The 16,641-nt window shown below is 36.2% G+C and overlaps 1 protein-coding gene across 1 annotated transcript in view; it reads left to right on the top strand.

Annotated features, from left to right (window-relative positions):
- Positions 1-16,641, top strand: part of NDUFS4 (NADH:ubiquinone oxidoreductase subunit S4) — a 124,097-nt gene that overhangs the window by 90,054 nt on the left and 17,402 nt on the right. The window contains exon 4 of the mRNA XM_007486296.2: positions 7,678-7,751. Within this exon, the coding sequence (XP_007486358.1) occupies positions 7,678-7,751 (74 nt within the window). The remainder of the gene's footprint in view (positions 1-7,677; positions 7,752-16,641) is intronic.

Raw genomic sequence — 16,641 nt, 5'->3', positions numbered from 1 at the left:
GCTGCCCCCACGTCCCTCTAGCTTTCACTCTCTTTTTCCCCATCTAAAGAGAAATGGAATCAAATGAAAAATACAAGTAAACCCTTCTCAGCCTCTGGTCATAACAGCCACTCCCTTAAGACATCTGACACCGGCCTGGCCCATCTTGTCTCTTGTGTTATACATTTGGACACCTCACTCAGCCTTTTGAGTCCTCAAATTCTGCATCTTTAAATTGAGAAGATTAAATACTTTGTCTATAAATCCTAATCCAGCTCCAAGATTACATTTTGTAGGATTCAAGTCAAGCACCTCGTGAAATGGTGAATCTGGATGTAGAAACGTGTCATGATCGCCAGTGACCAGTCCGTTGTAATAGCCTCCTGAGAAGGGGCAGAGTTTTGGATTTGTGCCTGAGAACCTGTCAAACATAGGAGAACTCGCACTTCAGGATGATTATTCCTTTCAGAGCCGTCATTAGGAAGTTATGTGTGGGCTCATCCTAACTCTGCTGGGCCTGTTGCCTTCAGAATAAGGGCCCCGCTCTGTTGAAGAGTTCATTGTGGCAAATCTTCCCTTTGGTTTTTCAAAAAACAGTTGCTTGTTATTCAAAGTCAAGTCTTTTAAATGAATGAAAAAGCATTTATTAGATGCTTGCTATTTGCCAGGCAATTACAAGTAGAAATGCAGGAGATAGTCTGCTCTGAGCGGCTCACATCCTAGTGGAGGACATTGCGTAATCACTCCCACCGGAGAGGGTGGCAGCACAGAAGACAATGAAGCGCTTTCTTTAGTGTCCTTTCCACCGATACTCCTCTGTCACAGTGTGCCGAGGTCCGTGATGGTCTGCATCTGGAGCTGTGATACTCATAAGAGCAATTCCGAGGTTCTTTCTTCCAGGAAAGCCTGTTTCTTTGTACGATGGCTTTCGGAAGTCGCTCGGAAAAGGACTAGCGGAGCATCGTGACCCTCGTGGGGCTCCCAGGCTTCCAGTCACCACGTGGCAGTTACGTGTTCGTTGTTAGAGATGGCACCAGGGAAGAGGGGCCCCTTCTTCACAGTCATTGTTCATATCAGTGATGAACAGATGATCAAGGCAGGAAATGCCATTGTGGGGAGTGGATTTTTGTGGTTCCTCAAATGGCTCTGGAGACCTTTCCAAAAAAGTTTGAGCAATGTGTGTGTGTGCAGAGTCAGGGTCGTATCCTGGGGAAAGCTGGGATCCAGCTCTGCCACTCATCACGACTTCTAGTGACCACTATTGACGCGGTGCTTGAAAACATGGCCAGCATTTACTTAGCCATCCTGTGCACTAGCGACTTGAGGCCCGTCTGCATTTTACAGAGGTGGAAACAGTGGGGGAGGAGTTAGGGTTTAGCCATAGTCACATGTCTGGTACTTTGGGGCCTGGGAGGGGAGCCCTCTGTTCCTGACTCCAGTTCTTGCATTCCCAACCACTAGGCCACCCTCTCTGACAAGCAGGGAAGCTTGAGTAAGTCTCCGGCTTTTTGAGCTTCGGTTTTCACATCTACAAAGTCAGGATAATACGTGCCCTGTTTATAGGGTTGTTGTGGGGCTCGTGTGAGCTAATGCTGGGCAGTATACACACCCCTGTGCAAACGGGAGGCAGTAAGTAACATTTTAGAAGCTTTGTTCATGCGATGAAATGAGTCATATTTATACCAATGCTGGTAACTCGGGCTTAAGTGCCATATGCTCAGCTTGTAAAAACAACTACTTAAGTCCTCTTATTAGACAGTTTTCTTATACCTCTTTCTTGGATATATAGAAAATCATTCATTTCCATCACTTCTCTACATTTGAGATTGTAATCTCAATTTTAAATGGTGTATTTTGTATTTGGAAGTTTTTCTTATCATCTATCCTTTATTTTTAAGTTTTATTTCCATTATGCCCTCCCCTCTCCAATATCCCTTTCTAATGAAAATATTAACAGGAAAAATCTGTTTGGCAAAACTCAGCTCATTTGAATATGTCTGCTAACCTAAACAACACTGACATAAGCTCCTTTACCTTCCCTTTCAAGAAATGGAAAGGGGTACATTTACTCCCCATAGTTTCTCAGGGACCAAACTTTGTCCCTTATTTTTAGAGATTAGAAGACTAAAGGAAAATATTTTTTCTCTTACTGTGGTAATGAATTCTGAAGATATCAGAACCAACCAATGCACTTAATTCAATTATCTTCTTAACTTCCAGTGTTATTTTCAAAGGAAAAAAAAATTTTTTAATCAGCTATAAGGCATTTAAATGATTATTATGGGGCAGCTGGGTGACTCAGTGGATTGAGAGTTAAGCCTAGAGATGGGAGGTCCTAGGTTCAAATCTGGCCTCAGACATTTCCCAGCTATGTGACCCTGGGCAAGTCACTTACCCCCCCCCCCCCCCCCCCATTGATTAGCCCTTACCATTCTTCTCTCTTGGAACCAATACATAGTATTGATTGTAAGATGGAAGGTGAGGGTTTAAAAAAATAAATGAAAATGATCATTGGTAGCTTTCCTTTCTCAGCAAATATTGACTATTGGACTTCTTTGGCAACAATTGACTTGGCTTTTATATTAATTTTTGGCATTTTTCCTCCTTTATAGCTTATACGTTTATTTTTCTTAATTGTTTTCCCCTTAGTTATCAATCATTTATTTAGGACCTACTTACAGAAGGTAAAGTTTTAGCTGTGACCTAAGGAAATCCAAGAGAAGGAGGGCAGGTGACACTGGTGACAACCAGTGAAAATGCCTGGAGTTGAGGGATGGAGTATCTTGTTGGAAAAGCAGGAATGATGATGCCACTGGGTCACAGAGCGTGTGGAGGAATAAGGTGTAAGAAGACTGGAATGCTAGAACGACCAGATTATGAAAAGCTTTGAAAGCCAAACAGAGGATTTTATATTTAGAGAATAACTCATCTCTCATTCTGTTTCTGGCAACTAACTTGCCCTCTGTGTCATCCTTGGAAATAGAAGGTCATCTAATTTAAGCAGAGGTACACACTAATTTAGCTATTGCTAATTCTTACAGCACCTAACTTTCCACATAGAATGACTTATCCTAACTCCTTATTGGATCAACAAAGCAAATGCCAGTTGTAGGCCTGAAAATATCTCTCTTCTCCTTTGTATATGTAGCGAGTGTCATCAAGTGGCAGTTTTTACCTTCCCTGTCCTCCTCCTGCCTCCCCTCGCGCCCCCCCCCCCCACCATGCTAAGAGCTTTTCAAATATTATCTCATTTAATCCTGACAAGTCACCCTGGGAGGCAAAGAGGGTACATATCATTATTCAGACAGGTAGAGACAGACTGAATGTGATGAGGTTAAATATTTTATGGAATCTTATATTTCAACTGTCATTAATTCAAATTTGATCAGCTATGGCATACTGAGAGCTGGTCATTTCCCAGAAAACTTAAAAAAAATTTTTTTTAGTAAAGAGAATCTTAATTCTATTTTTAAGATAAAGACCATGGGAGTTTTTAGCTTATGTTAAACCCCCAAATTCATATTAGGAAAGAGAGCTAGATTGCAAGACATTTTGATGATTTAATAAAAATGAAAAAAAAATTAAATTAATAAAAATAAAATAAGTAAAATAAATGGGGAAAATTTAATAATCATCTTGCCAGCATTTATTAAACACCCATGTTTAGAGAGGACTATACTATTAAAGTAATTTAGAGGGAAGTTTGGAAGTTTACCATCTTCTCTAGTTATCTACCGAGGCATTTAAATTCCCTAAAGAATTCCAGCAATAGAACAGGTGGAAAAGACTCTGGCACCAGTTGGGCTTCTTGGCAGCGATAAACTAGGATATTTTCTTCATTCCTCCCAACCTAGATTTTATAATACTTTGTGTCACCAATCAGTTATTAATAGTAAGATTTGTTTGTTGAGAAATTTATAGAGAAAGAAACAGAGAGGGCAAATATTATGTAAAACTAATGTCATTTAAAAATGTAATAAGCTAATTTATCAACTTAAATATCATACCCTTGTAGTTTCCATGAATTTATCTGCTAAAATTGTTTTAAGTTGTAAATTTCTTGAGGACAGACACTTTTTAATTTATGTCTTTATATCCTCTATAGTTAATATGGTTCTTTCTTTGTACATAATTGACTCACAGTTTGTGGAAATAAATTGAATTAAATAACTGATTGTCCTCCTATGCCATCTCTGATATGTGTTAGAAGAGTGTGTGAATCCATAAACTTGAAAAGGATATTGATGCTATTTATAATGCTACTAAAATAATGAAATGATGTTTTCAAAATCAGCATTCAAAAAAAGTTTATTTTTAGCTTTAGTATACCACAGTCATAAATTTGATCTATATTTTTATTTAGATTCTTGAGAAATTAAATGCCAATTAATTTCTTTCTAATCTTTACTCTTTTATTTTCTGTATATATTTATAAATGCATTTACAGATTTGACACTATGCCCAGAAAGTTAACTATATATGACCACTGACCACCACTAAATCTATAATACTTAGAAATCAAAGAAAGAGGAGAGATTTATGTACAAATATAATTTAGTAGCTCTTTTCAGTCAAAAAATATAAACTGAAGCTGTTTTCTATAGAGGAATGACTAAGATAAAGATCATATACCACAATATGAATATAATGGTATATTATTATGCTATAAGAAATTATGAAGTGAATATATTCAGAGCAAAAAAGGAATACTTATGAACTTGGGCAGAAAGAAGTAAGCAGGAGAATGTGAACAATTTATACAGTGATAGTGTCATAGAGAAAATCAGCATTGAAAGGCTTTAGAACTCTGATCAATAGAATAATAAACATGTCCAAAAGAATGAAGATGAAGCATTCCCCTTACTTCCTGCCTTAGTTGATGAACTTGAAAGGCATAATAAGATGTATCATTTTGCATGTTTGTTTTTAAGTGCTTATTAATTTTTTAAAATGTACTTTAAATAACAAAAAAGGAAAAAATACAAGGTTAAAAAAAAAAAGAATGGATTTGTAGATTAATGACCTTTCTGCAATAACTAGAGAACCCATAAGTTAGTGGTACCAATTTGCACATGCAGAACTACATATAGTGACTTGAGCTAAACTAAAATAATCTTTGAAAAATAAAAACTAGTCCAGTTGACTTTTCAAAAGCATCAACACTGATATTTTATAATTTAAATGTCTTTCAGACATCTTGGAATGGAGTCTTTGTCTTTCCATTCAAATTGGATATATCATGACATTTGACATCTAACAGGTTGTTAGCATTGACATTTTGATTTGTTGTTTTTTTCTTGGAATACCTGCTTGGATGGGATAATAATGAGACTTGGCAGTTTTTTTCTAAAGGTTATATCATATGTAGAATCCATCTATCAATTATTGATCAGCAAAATAGTAAATTGTGTCTGTCTTCACTTCTGATTTGCCTTTTTATATTTTTTATTTGTATTGCTTTTGTTGGGAATTCAAAATAGTAAAAAGCTATGTTTTTTTTTTTCAATGAAAACCATACTTAATCTTAGGAACAAAAGAATTAGCACAAATTTATAAGGCTCAAACTTCTACTGTCATGACCTCAACAAGCACTTATTAATTACTTATTACATGCTTCTCCTCACTTGCTTCTGCGAAGAAAACTGGCATTTGCAATGTAAATAATCAGATACCTGCTGTTGATTTGCTGATATACCTAAATCAGTTCATAAATGAGAGATAGTATGTGGTATTAGAGCACATGCGTAGGAATCAAGAGATCTGAGCTAATTATAATATATATAACATATATAATAAATGTAATTATAATATTATGTATAATAATATGCCAGTTGGCTCGGTCACTTGCTGCGGTAGTCTGTGAGAATAATTTTAAAAGGAGGAATTATAGTGTCACAGAAAAAGAGCCAGAAGATAGGGATTTAAATCACAACTTTGCTACAAACTGGCTTTGTGGCCTCATTCAGTTAATATCTGAATCTCACTTTCCTCATCTAAAATTGAGGGGTTGGGGGCATCTGGGTGGGCCCAGTGGATTGAGAGCCAGACCTAGAGACAGGAGGTCCTAGGTTGAAATCTTGCCTCAGACACTTTTTAGCTGTATGACCCTGGGCAAGTCTTTTAACCCCCATTGCCTGGCAATGATAAGGACCACTCTTCTGCCTTAGAACCAACACACAATATTTATTGCAAGACAGAAGGTAAAGGGCTCAAAAAAAATTTAACTAAATAAATAAATAAAAATGAGGGTTGGACTATGTGATTTCTAAGGTTTCTAGCTCTAAAAATGTTACTCTTTTTTTGTATATTAAAAACATTACAGAAATATAAGTTATTATTTAACTTTCCAAGTCTCTTTGTCAGAAAGATGGATGTAATGCCTACTCATCACCAAAGGAATTAATAATCCTAATTCCTAGCCAACTGATCTTTCACACATTTGTTCTTTGATGGAGAATCGGTAGTTCTAGGTTCGAGTCTTAGATCTTATGTGAGATCTTTCTTTATCTCCCTAGTGTCTCATGACTGTCCCATTCTCCACATTATCTTGTATTCATTGCATATATACATTACATCATTGTATGTAGATGTGTTTTCTCCCCTGGTAAAATGACAGTTCCTGGAGGGCAGATACTGTTTTCTTAATTGTTGTATCTCTGGTACTTGGCACAGTACCTGGCCTAGTAAGAACTTTATATATACTTGATTGTTAATTATTTTGTGATCTCAAGAAGATCACTTGATCAATCTGAGCCTCCATTTACTCACCTATAAAAATTAAATACATAGACGAGGTCTTCTAGGACCTTTCCATCTGCAAAAGTTGTTTCTTTGAGGTCAGAAATATAGTTTTGGAATCTTCGTGTTTATATACTCTTCCTTTGTCTAATTTAAGACAGTAAAGGTCACACAATCCAGTCAAGTCCGTGTGCCACTGAGCATTTATTAGGTGCTTTATAGGTGCCAGCATTGTGCTAGGGATTCTCAAGTCCTCATCTGCGACCAGCAAGTTGCCTATAAGATAGTTACAGGTGATCTCATAGAAGAGGTACGAGCACTGAGGGAGGCTGGGAGTGATCCCTCGCAGAATGTGGGATCTGAAACTTGAAAAAAAGCACGCCAAGTAGTGTGATTCTTGGAGCCTATGCTTTGTAATCGTGAAGAGTTGGCGCAGAAGAGCACAGTCTTTTGCGTTACTGCATTTGCCACTGTCCGCTTTCTTTAAGGGAGACAATGGTAGTGACACGTCTGAAATCTTGTGGCATTTCGTCAGCATTTCGCATTTTGGAGAAGCTCACACGTCTAAACACTACCTCCATCTCGGCTTGAAAAACTGAGCAGGTATGCCGTGAGGTCCCGGAGCCCCTCTGACAGTCGGGACGACTTCTTCAAGAGTTGGAACACAGGCCGTGTTCATCATAGCTTGGCAGTTTCTCTGTGCTTTGTAGTAATGAGGCAATGAAAGTGGTAACGTTTCGTTGTTGCCTCTCTGCAGGGTTCTCTGTCTCGGTGATGAGGGTAAAAAGAAGCCTCATGTCAGCTTTCTTTCTCCTCTTCTCCTATATAGTCCTTGTGTTTCAGCATGAAAATGCTAACATATATATACACACATATGCATATATGCAAACCTCTCTTAAAATGCCTTAGATTGTCATAGTAAGCTCCAGATAACCAAATTTAAATATATTTCCCCTACAGGGCGGATCCTCTATCAAATTTGGTTCTAAGCTTCAGTACTAAAGAAGATGCAGTTGCCTTTGCAGAAAAAAATGGTATGTGTGCCTTCTTTTCTCCAAAAGTTAGCCTATTTTATGAATATGTTGGTAAGCATTATTATTCAGTAGTAACTGAATCCTGAATTTAAGGAACTTCTAAGTTTCTATAAGAACATTTTTAAAACTAAATCTTGTGGCAAGTCCTAGAATCTCTTCACTACAGACACATTTTTATTTGGTTCTTATCAGTTAGTCGACAAAGCACTTATGCTCTCTTAATCACTGTACTAAATTCTAGCCATACAAACAAGCAAAAGGAGTCGCTTCTAACACAGCTAGATACCTCCCATAAATAAATAAATACTTCCAAAGAGATAACTAAATTGAATGGATTGTTTAATTAATCAACAAGCATTTACGCAGTGCTATGAGCCAGACATTCTGCTAGGTGCCAGGGATATGAAGACCAAAGCAAAAGAGTCCATGAGAGAAACAAAGGCAAGTCCAAGGTAACTTTGGAGAGAGACGTTAACAGCTGCAACGACCAGGAAAGGCCTCTTGCAGAACAGGCACTTGTGCTAAGTCTTGGAGGAAACCAGGGATTCCCAGAGACAGAGATGAGGAGAAAGAACATTACAGATATGGGCTGGAGGGGCAACGAGGCAGCATAATGGATAGAGTGCTAGGCTTAGAATCAGGAGGGCCTTGCTTCAAATCTGCTCTCAGACACTTCCTAGCTGTGTGACTCTGAGAAAGTCACTTAACCCCAGCTACGGCCCTTGCTGTCCTTTTGTCTTAAACTTGTTACTAAGACAGAAATTAAAGGTTTCGGGGGGAAAATATGGGCTGGGAGTACACAGAGATAGGGGATAGGATATTTTGTGGGGAACAGAAGGAGGCCGGCATTGCTAGACTTCAACTTGCGTGAAAGGAAGTAACAAGACTGGAAAGGTATAATCACACCAGGTTATAGAGAACTTTAAATGCCAAACAGAAGACTTGATATTCTGTATAACTAGAGAGGTGAGAGTTGAGAGGGGAAAGGAGGGGGAGGAAGAAAGAGACATGGAGGCAAGAAGAGAGGTAGAAGAGACAGACATTCAGGAGTCCTATGCATATATTTTTCTTTTGCATATATATTTTCTTTTTCATAAGGGAAGTTTCAATCAAGGGGCTAAGAGGAATAGAAGTAACTGATATAAAGGCAAAAAGCACCAATAAAACTTTTTTTTTAAAAATTAAAAATTAATGAAAAATAGAGGATTAATCTTAAATGACCAATGTGCGATCATTTACGTACAACATAATAGCTTTAGGTTACTCCTTTTTCCTTAGTAGTTTCACATCACTCATATCACTCAGCTTTGGGAAGGAATGCACAAAGTCTTAGTGCGATGCCACATCTTGCCACAGAAGTGAGCCTGAGTTCTCAGGAGCTATGCCAATGGAGATTCGACTATAGTTTCACAACAGATTGTGTCTGCTTTTTAAATATTAGTCAAGCTACTACAGAAAGGCTCATCAGCAGTAGCTACTCACATAGGGATGAATTACTTAACTAAGACAACTCATGGACAGCTCCCTCAAAGCAGGACTTAATGATTTTTTATCTTTGTATTCTCAGTGCTTCAAACAGTGCTTTTGTCATTGTGGGCACTTAGTATGTGTTCATTAAACTGATTCAAATCAACTGAAACAAAGAAAAATACAAAATAGTTATTAGTTTTGTGTAACTTCTGCTTCTCCACTGATGGTGACAAGAGTGGTGATGAAAGAAGCAGAAAATGCTAAGTATCAGTTTTTAAATGATTTATAAGAACTACTTTAGCTGTTGATATTCTAAAGATGAGATCAAAGATCAACAAATCAATATACTATTGAAGGAGTAAAAACATCAGTATTGAAATTCTCACTTTAAATGAAAACAAAAGACAAAAAGAAGTGAAACCTTTCTTTGCAGAGGCAGGTAAAGGGGTTGTTAATTGAGTTTTATAATGCATCCAAAAGCAATAAAAAATGTGAATTCATGGAATATTGGGCTATTTCTTCTTGCAGCACTCCTGGTATGCAGGAAAAAAAATAATGTTAATGTTATGTGTTAACATTTGTCATAGGGGTTGAAGAAATAGAGAAATTCTCCTAAGAACTCAGTTAGGACCGTTCAAATTAAGCCAACATGTGTTTTTAGTATTTGAGGACATAAATGCAAAAGTGGACGCAGGGGATCACTGTTAAATATATGTTGGAAAACTCAGTTGTGGAAGAAGAAATAAGATAGTCCAAAGGCTTGCAGGCAATAAAGAAATCTCACACTTATAATCTCATGAATACTTTCTTCAAGAAAAATGTGGACGTTGCCGACAAACAATAAATGAAAACACTTGGATAGACAGAAAATTACTGGATATCAATAGAGAGAGAGAGTCATTTTTAAATGAGTTGTCTTATAACATTTAACTACAGAATTTTTTAGATCTCTAAAAATTTTGAGCAGTATCATCTCAGAACAGTAAGAAGCCTTAGAGGGATAAACAGATTTGTACACAATTTAGCAAGAGACCTAAGCTAGATCGTCCTAAAGGCATTCAAAAAATATGGAAATAAATAAAAAATGGAAAAGAGGTAAATATAACAAATTCTGTTCTCTTCTAATGACAATGGAACCAACACAAATGAACTCTAATGTCATAATCTGCATTGTGAGGAGGTAGAAATGGCACCAAAGAGGATGAGGATGAGAACAACACTTGGCGCAAACAAAGTATTCATGAAAAATGTATAATGGAGATGACATTGTTTTGAGGGCATTAAAGCATTGAATCTCAAGTGAAAGAGGAAAGTAGGCTGAACTCAAAGGAAAAAAAAGTATAGGCTTTCTGTTACTCCCAAAATGTTGACTTAGAGAGCATCTGTTGACCCAAATGTCTTGTTTCTCTAGCTCTATAAAATAAAAAATAATCTGTTCATGAATCAATAACAATCTTGATGAAGGTATGAAATGAGCAAAGCTGTCAAAAACGGCATTCCAGGGGGCAGCTGGGTGACTCAATGGATTGAGAGCCAGGCCCAGAGATGGGAGGTCCTGGGTTCAAATTTGGCCTCAGACACTTCCCAGTTGTGTGACCCTGGGCAAGTCACTTAACCCCATTGCCTAGCCCTCACCACTCTTCTGCCTTGGAACCAATACACAGTGTTGATTCTAAGACGGAAGGTAAGAGTTTATTTTTTAAAAAAAATGATATTCCACAATAGACCATATCTTTACAGACACACTGTTAAGCAATAGCTCAAAAGTAGAAAATCTCACTCTGCTAATTTGTTGACTATAAAAAAAACATTTTATGTTGAAAAGCAAAATGCTACCCTAAGGATTTTTCCAACAGTGTGTTGTAATGTCAAAATTATACAGTTCCCTGAAAGATAGAACAGTGAAAACCTGTTTGAAGGCCTCGTTATTAAATCAAACAGCACATATAAACTTTAGAGATCTGCTCATCAAATACATATATGTCCATTACATGGAAGATTTCTAGATTTGTATCAGATTGGAAGATGTAAATGGGGGGGTTTTCTTGATGTTCCTATTTGCAGATTCTATGAATATTAATCTATACTGTATGTCATTTCTATTCTTTGTTCCCTCTATTGCTGTAAGATCCAGTATCATCTCTTCATTTCCCACCCAAACCTATCGTAACACCTACATAGTTAATTATTTTCTTTGTTTAAAAAAGAACAAAATAATAGCACCAAAACATAACAGTGGTGAAGAAGACTCAGAATCAACAACTCTGGAAAGATATAGCAGGATTTGGGAAGGATTTTTAGGGAGAGAAATAAAAAGGTTTAGAACTGAAAAGGATCTTCAAAAATCCCCTTATCAAAGGAATTGGACTTGGAGTTAAAGGACCTAAATGCCTTTCTCCACCTTAGCTTACTGCTCATGTGACCCTAGTAAATCCCAGATTACTCATTTGTAAAATGAGTTAGACTAGATGGTTTCTTCAAGATCTTCAAGATCTAAATCTCTGATCTTAGCTCAACCACTTTGTATTTTTTTTGGCAATCTTTTGTTTTTACATCACTTAAATTTGCTTCTTCATTTTTCAGAAAAATTTAAAAGAAAAGAAATTTATCAAAATCACTCAATACATTGAAATTGTCTGACATTGTATGCATTATTCCACACCCATGTGTGTATTTATCGCCTCTGTGAAAGATAAGGAAGATAAGGGAAAGGTATCATCTCACATCTTGTCTTTTGGGCCAACCTTGATCTTTAAAGTTTTGCAGCATTCATTTTCATTGGCTTTTCTGTTCTTTCTATTTATATTGTTGAATTCATCACATTTATCATTTTCCTGGTTCTGCTTACTTAACTCTGCATCATTTAATATAATTCACTCCATTGTTCTTTGCACAACATAATGATATGCTAGATTGTATTCAAGTACCACAGTCTGATGAAGCCTTTCCACCCCCTGAGAATACAGTTAGAAAGAGGAAGAAAAAGAGAATAAGCATTTATATAGCACCTAGTATGTGCCTGGCACTATGCTAAGCACTTACAAATATAATTTCATTTGATCCTCACAACAACCCAGCAGGGTAGATGCTATTATTATCTAAATTTTATAGTTAAGGAAACTCAGGCAAGCGGTATAAGCAACTTGCCAAGGATCACAGAGAATAGTAAGTACTTGAAACTGGTTTTGAACCCAGATTTCAGCTCCTGCTCTGCTGAAACCCAAGCAGTGATTTAGTAATTCTAATAGAAGCTTTTAAGAGGAATGTGTAGTATCTCAAGTTATAATTGGTACATATTATTAAAAATGGTAGTTACTTGCATAGTACTATATGCTTACAGAGTATTGTTTATTAGGCAGGTTTTTAAAGCTACCCTGAGAACCTAAATACTGCATAATGTTCCTGGAAGAAAGTATATTCCAATTTATCAGCAAATTGACAGATAAAATTTTGGGATATTCTCTTTTTAATTTGGGGACTGCCTGTGGATCTAGTCTGAATTCAGAACTTGTTCAATTTAGTTGGATATAAATTAAAGCATTACACATAGAAATAATAAGAGAGGAGATAATACGCCAGTAACTATATTCTATCCAAGCTTTTTGGGAATAAATTTTAGTCCCTGCCATGTAACGATTATACTAATATAATAGACCATTTAAAATACTTCTTAAAATACCTGTTTCTTGTATATATTTATTTATTGGTTTGTTTTAGCACATTCTTATATTTTTTGAAAATTTTATTTAATTAGTCAATTTAGAACATTATTCCTTGGTTACAAGAATCATATTCTTTCCTTCCCCTCCCCACCCCTTCCCCTTAGCTGACACACAATTCCACTGGGTTTTACATGTGTCCTTGATCAGAACCCATTTCCATGTTGTTGATGTTTGCACGAGGATGATCATTTAGAGTCTACATCCCCAATCGTATCCCCATTGACCCATGTATTCAAGCAGTTGTTTTTCTTCTGTGTTTCTACTCCCACAGATTTTCCTCTGAATGTGGATAGTGGTTTTCTCGTAGGTTCCTCCAAGATGTTCAGGGTCATTGTATTGCCACTAATGGAGAAGTCCATGACATTCGACTGTACCACAGTGTGTCAGTCTCTGTGTACAATGTTCTCCTGCTTCTGCTCCTTTAGCTCTGCATCACTTCCTGGAGGTCGTTCCAGTCCCCATGGAATCCCTCCACTTTATTATTCCTTTGAGCACAATAGTATTCCATCACCAACAGATACCACAATTTGTTCAGCCATTCCCCAATTGAAGGGCATCCCCTCATTTTCCAATTTTTGGCCACCACAAAGAGCGCAGCTATGAATATTCTTGTACATGTTTTTTTCCTTATTATCTCTTTGGGGTATAAACCCAGCAGTTAGTACATTCTTCATGGAAATTATTTCTTAGTCAATATAGAAATAAAGTCTTGTGCTTACAAAATATTTAATAATTCAGTTAAGATGATAAAATGATTCGTTAGTGCTTTATGAGAGGTGGTTTGTTAAACATGGGAAATTTTGTGACTAGAGTGTCATAAAGGTGTCATTTCTGACAAGACTTTTCCCTTGATATCTTTTTTCCTTTAGATTATATTTCAATCATATGAGAGAATAGAAATAATAACTTTGCTTTTAGCCAGGCACAATGTGGGTAAAACAGCTGTGTTAGGAATCTTGAAACCTGCCAAGTATCAATGCATCTCTCTGCCTTTGGCTTCACAAACCCTTTGCTATTTTGGTTCTAAGCCTCTTTTGAGCAAAGATCGCCAGTCATGTCAGTTTGTGCCAAATTATGTGATAGTTTTTGTTTGGGGCACAAATGGAGAGTAAGGAAAATCATTAAACCATTTACTTATGAACTTATGTCAGAACTCAAGTTTTGGGTTATTAGAGGAGAAAGACCTTTCATAGTACTTGAACTCATATTACATGAAAATAAAAATCTCAAACAAACAAAATAATGGCACTTTAAGATTTCTTCAGTTCTGCCAATAAAAATAAATCCATTTTTAAAATTTTAATTTACATGGAATTCACAAGGTAGTTGTGGTCTGAGTTTGGTCAGAGGCCTTTTTTTTCCTTATTGCATTTGAAAATTTTACTAGTAGTTACACCAAACGCTATTAAACATCCAAAATCCACAGTATAGAAACCTACCAAAGATTTGGGAATTTTATAAAAAAGAAATTGCTTATAGATTATTATAACCAAATATCATTTAGGTTATTAGGGCACTTGCCATATTATCTGGTGCTGGCTTTAGGATACTGAAGTTAAAAAGATTTTTGTGGAAAGCATTTCAGTATATAAAATAAATATATCTGCTATCATTATTTAGGTGCTGGTCATTGAGTTTTTAACTAATCCATGCCATATGGTTCATCTCTCCAGTGGGAAATGATGGCAACCCTAGAGCCTTAGCACATCCCTGGTACAGCCTAGCTCAGTTGCTTTGATCTTTCTTTTGCACAACTGGGGTGAGTTAAGCCAAATTTCATTGTCCTAAAGAGACAGATAGAACAATTGTAGAATGCCATCTCAAGTTTATAAAGCTTTTTTTCCTTATAAAAAGCACAAAATATTTTAATAAGTAGTAGTGCCTCATCAATAGTTTTTTTAGTTGTATCAGTGATATAAAAATATTATAGAAATATTTTACATTCCTGTATTGTACTTGTATCCCTCACTGCAGACAGTGTCATAAGAGCACTGACTTGTGCCTTAGAAGATATGGGTATTTAGTACTGGCTCAGTCTCTTAACACCATGGGTGTAATTTGGGACAAGTCACACAATCTCTCTATGTTTGTTTCCATAAATGTTTTGGGGTTTTCTCTGGATATTCTAAATGTCAGCTACTTTAGAATTTTTATTTTATTTTTTCCCCTCCACTCTTCCCCCTTTTCCACCCACTCCCCAGTTGACAAGCAATTTCACTGGGTTATACATATATTATCACTCAAAACTTATTTCCATATTATTCATTTTTGTAATAGAGTAATTAAAAAAACCAAAGCCCCAAATCATATATTGATATAAAACAAATGATAAATCATATGTTTTCCTCTGCATTTCTACTCCCCCAGTTCTTTCTTTTGATATGGATAGTATTCTTTCTCCTAAGTCCCTTCACATTGTCCTGGATCACTGAATTGCTTTTAGTAGCAAAGTCAGTTATATTTGATCATCCCACAATATTGCTGTTACTGTATATAATGTTCTTCTGGTTCTGCTTATTTCATTCTACATCAGTTAGTGTAGGTCCTACCAGTTCTTATAGAAATCAAGCAGTTCATCATTCCTTCGAGTACAGTAGTATTCCATCACCATCATATACCACAATTTGTTCAGCCATTCCCCAATTGAGGGACATCCCCTTAATTTCCAATTTTTTTGCCATCACAAAAAGAGCTGCTATAAATATTTTTGTGCAAACAGAACCTTTCCCTTTTTTTAAAAAAATCTCTTTGAGATACAAACCCAGTAATGTTATTGCTGGATCAAAGGACATGCAGACTTTTAAAGCCTTTTTGGCATAATTCCAAATTGCCTTCCATAATGGTTGGCTCAATTCATAACTCCACCAGCAATTAATTAGAGTCTCAATTTTGCCACATTCCCTATTTTCCTTTACTATAGTATTAGCTACTTTGCTAGGCATAAGCTCAGCGGTTCTCAACCTCTCAATTTATAGCAATGAGAATACATAATGTATATCAGGTATTTATATTCCGAATCATAACTGTAGCAAAATTACAGTTTTGAAGTAGCCACCAAAATAATTTTTTGATTTGGGGTCACCGCAACATGAGGAACTGTATTATGAGGTCACGGCATTAGAAAGGTTAAGAACCACTTCATAAGGTGGTTCTTCAGAGTTCTTTTGATTTGCATTTCTCTAATCAGGAGGGATTTAGAACATTTTTTCATATGGCTATTGATAGTTTTGATTTCTTTATCTGAAATCTGCCTATTCATATCCCTTGACCATTTTTCAATTGGGGATTGATTTGATTTAGAATTTTGACTTAATTCTTTGTATATTTGAGAAATTAGACCTTTGTCAAAGATACTTCAGAATTCTTTTGGTGTTATCATGGTCAACCTCATCATCAACAATGATAGAAACAATTGCCATAATCTGAGCTCATTCTTTTCAGAGACTGATCACTAACTGGCCACTACCTGGTAATTGTTTTTGTTTACTCAACTTTCATTTTCTCTTAGTGCCATTTCAGAGTTATGGAACTACATAAAGCTAAAATTAGAGTTCTTAAGCAGTAATAATCCCTTATTCTTTCCTAGTTATGATAAACCATTAATGTTGGTGGTTCTCTCTCCTCCCAAATAAATTGGCCCTATACTAAAGCATGATCTCTACTTGAGAACTTACCTTTGTTCTACCATCAACAAAGGA

The sequence above is a fragment of the Monodelphis domestica genome, chromosome 3 (genome assembly GCF_027887165.1).
Source record: "Monodelphis domestica isolate mMonDom1 chromosome 3, mMonDom1.pri, whole genome shotgun sequence".
Classification (NCBI taxonomy): Eukaryota; Metazoa; Chordata; class Mammalia; order Didelphimorphia; family Didelphidae; genus Monodelphis; species Monodelphis domestica.
Note: the sequence above shows the minus strand (reverse complement) of the source record. Positions and strands in the feature narration are given on the sequence as shown.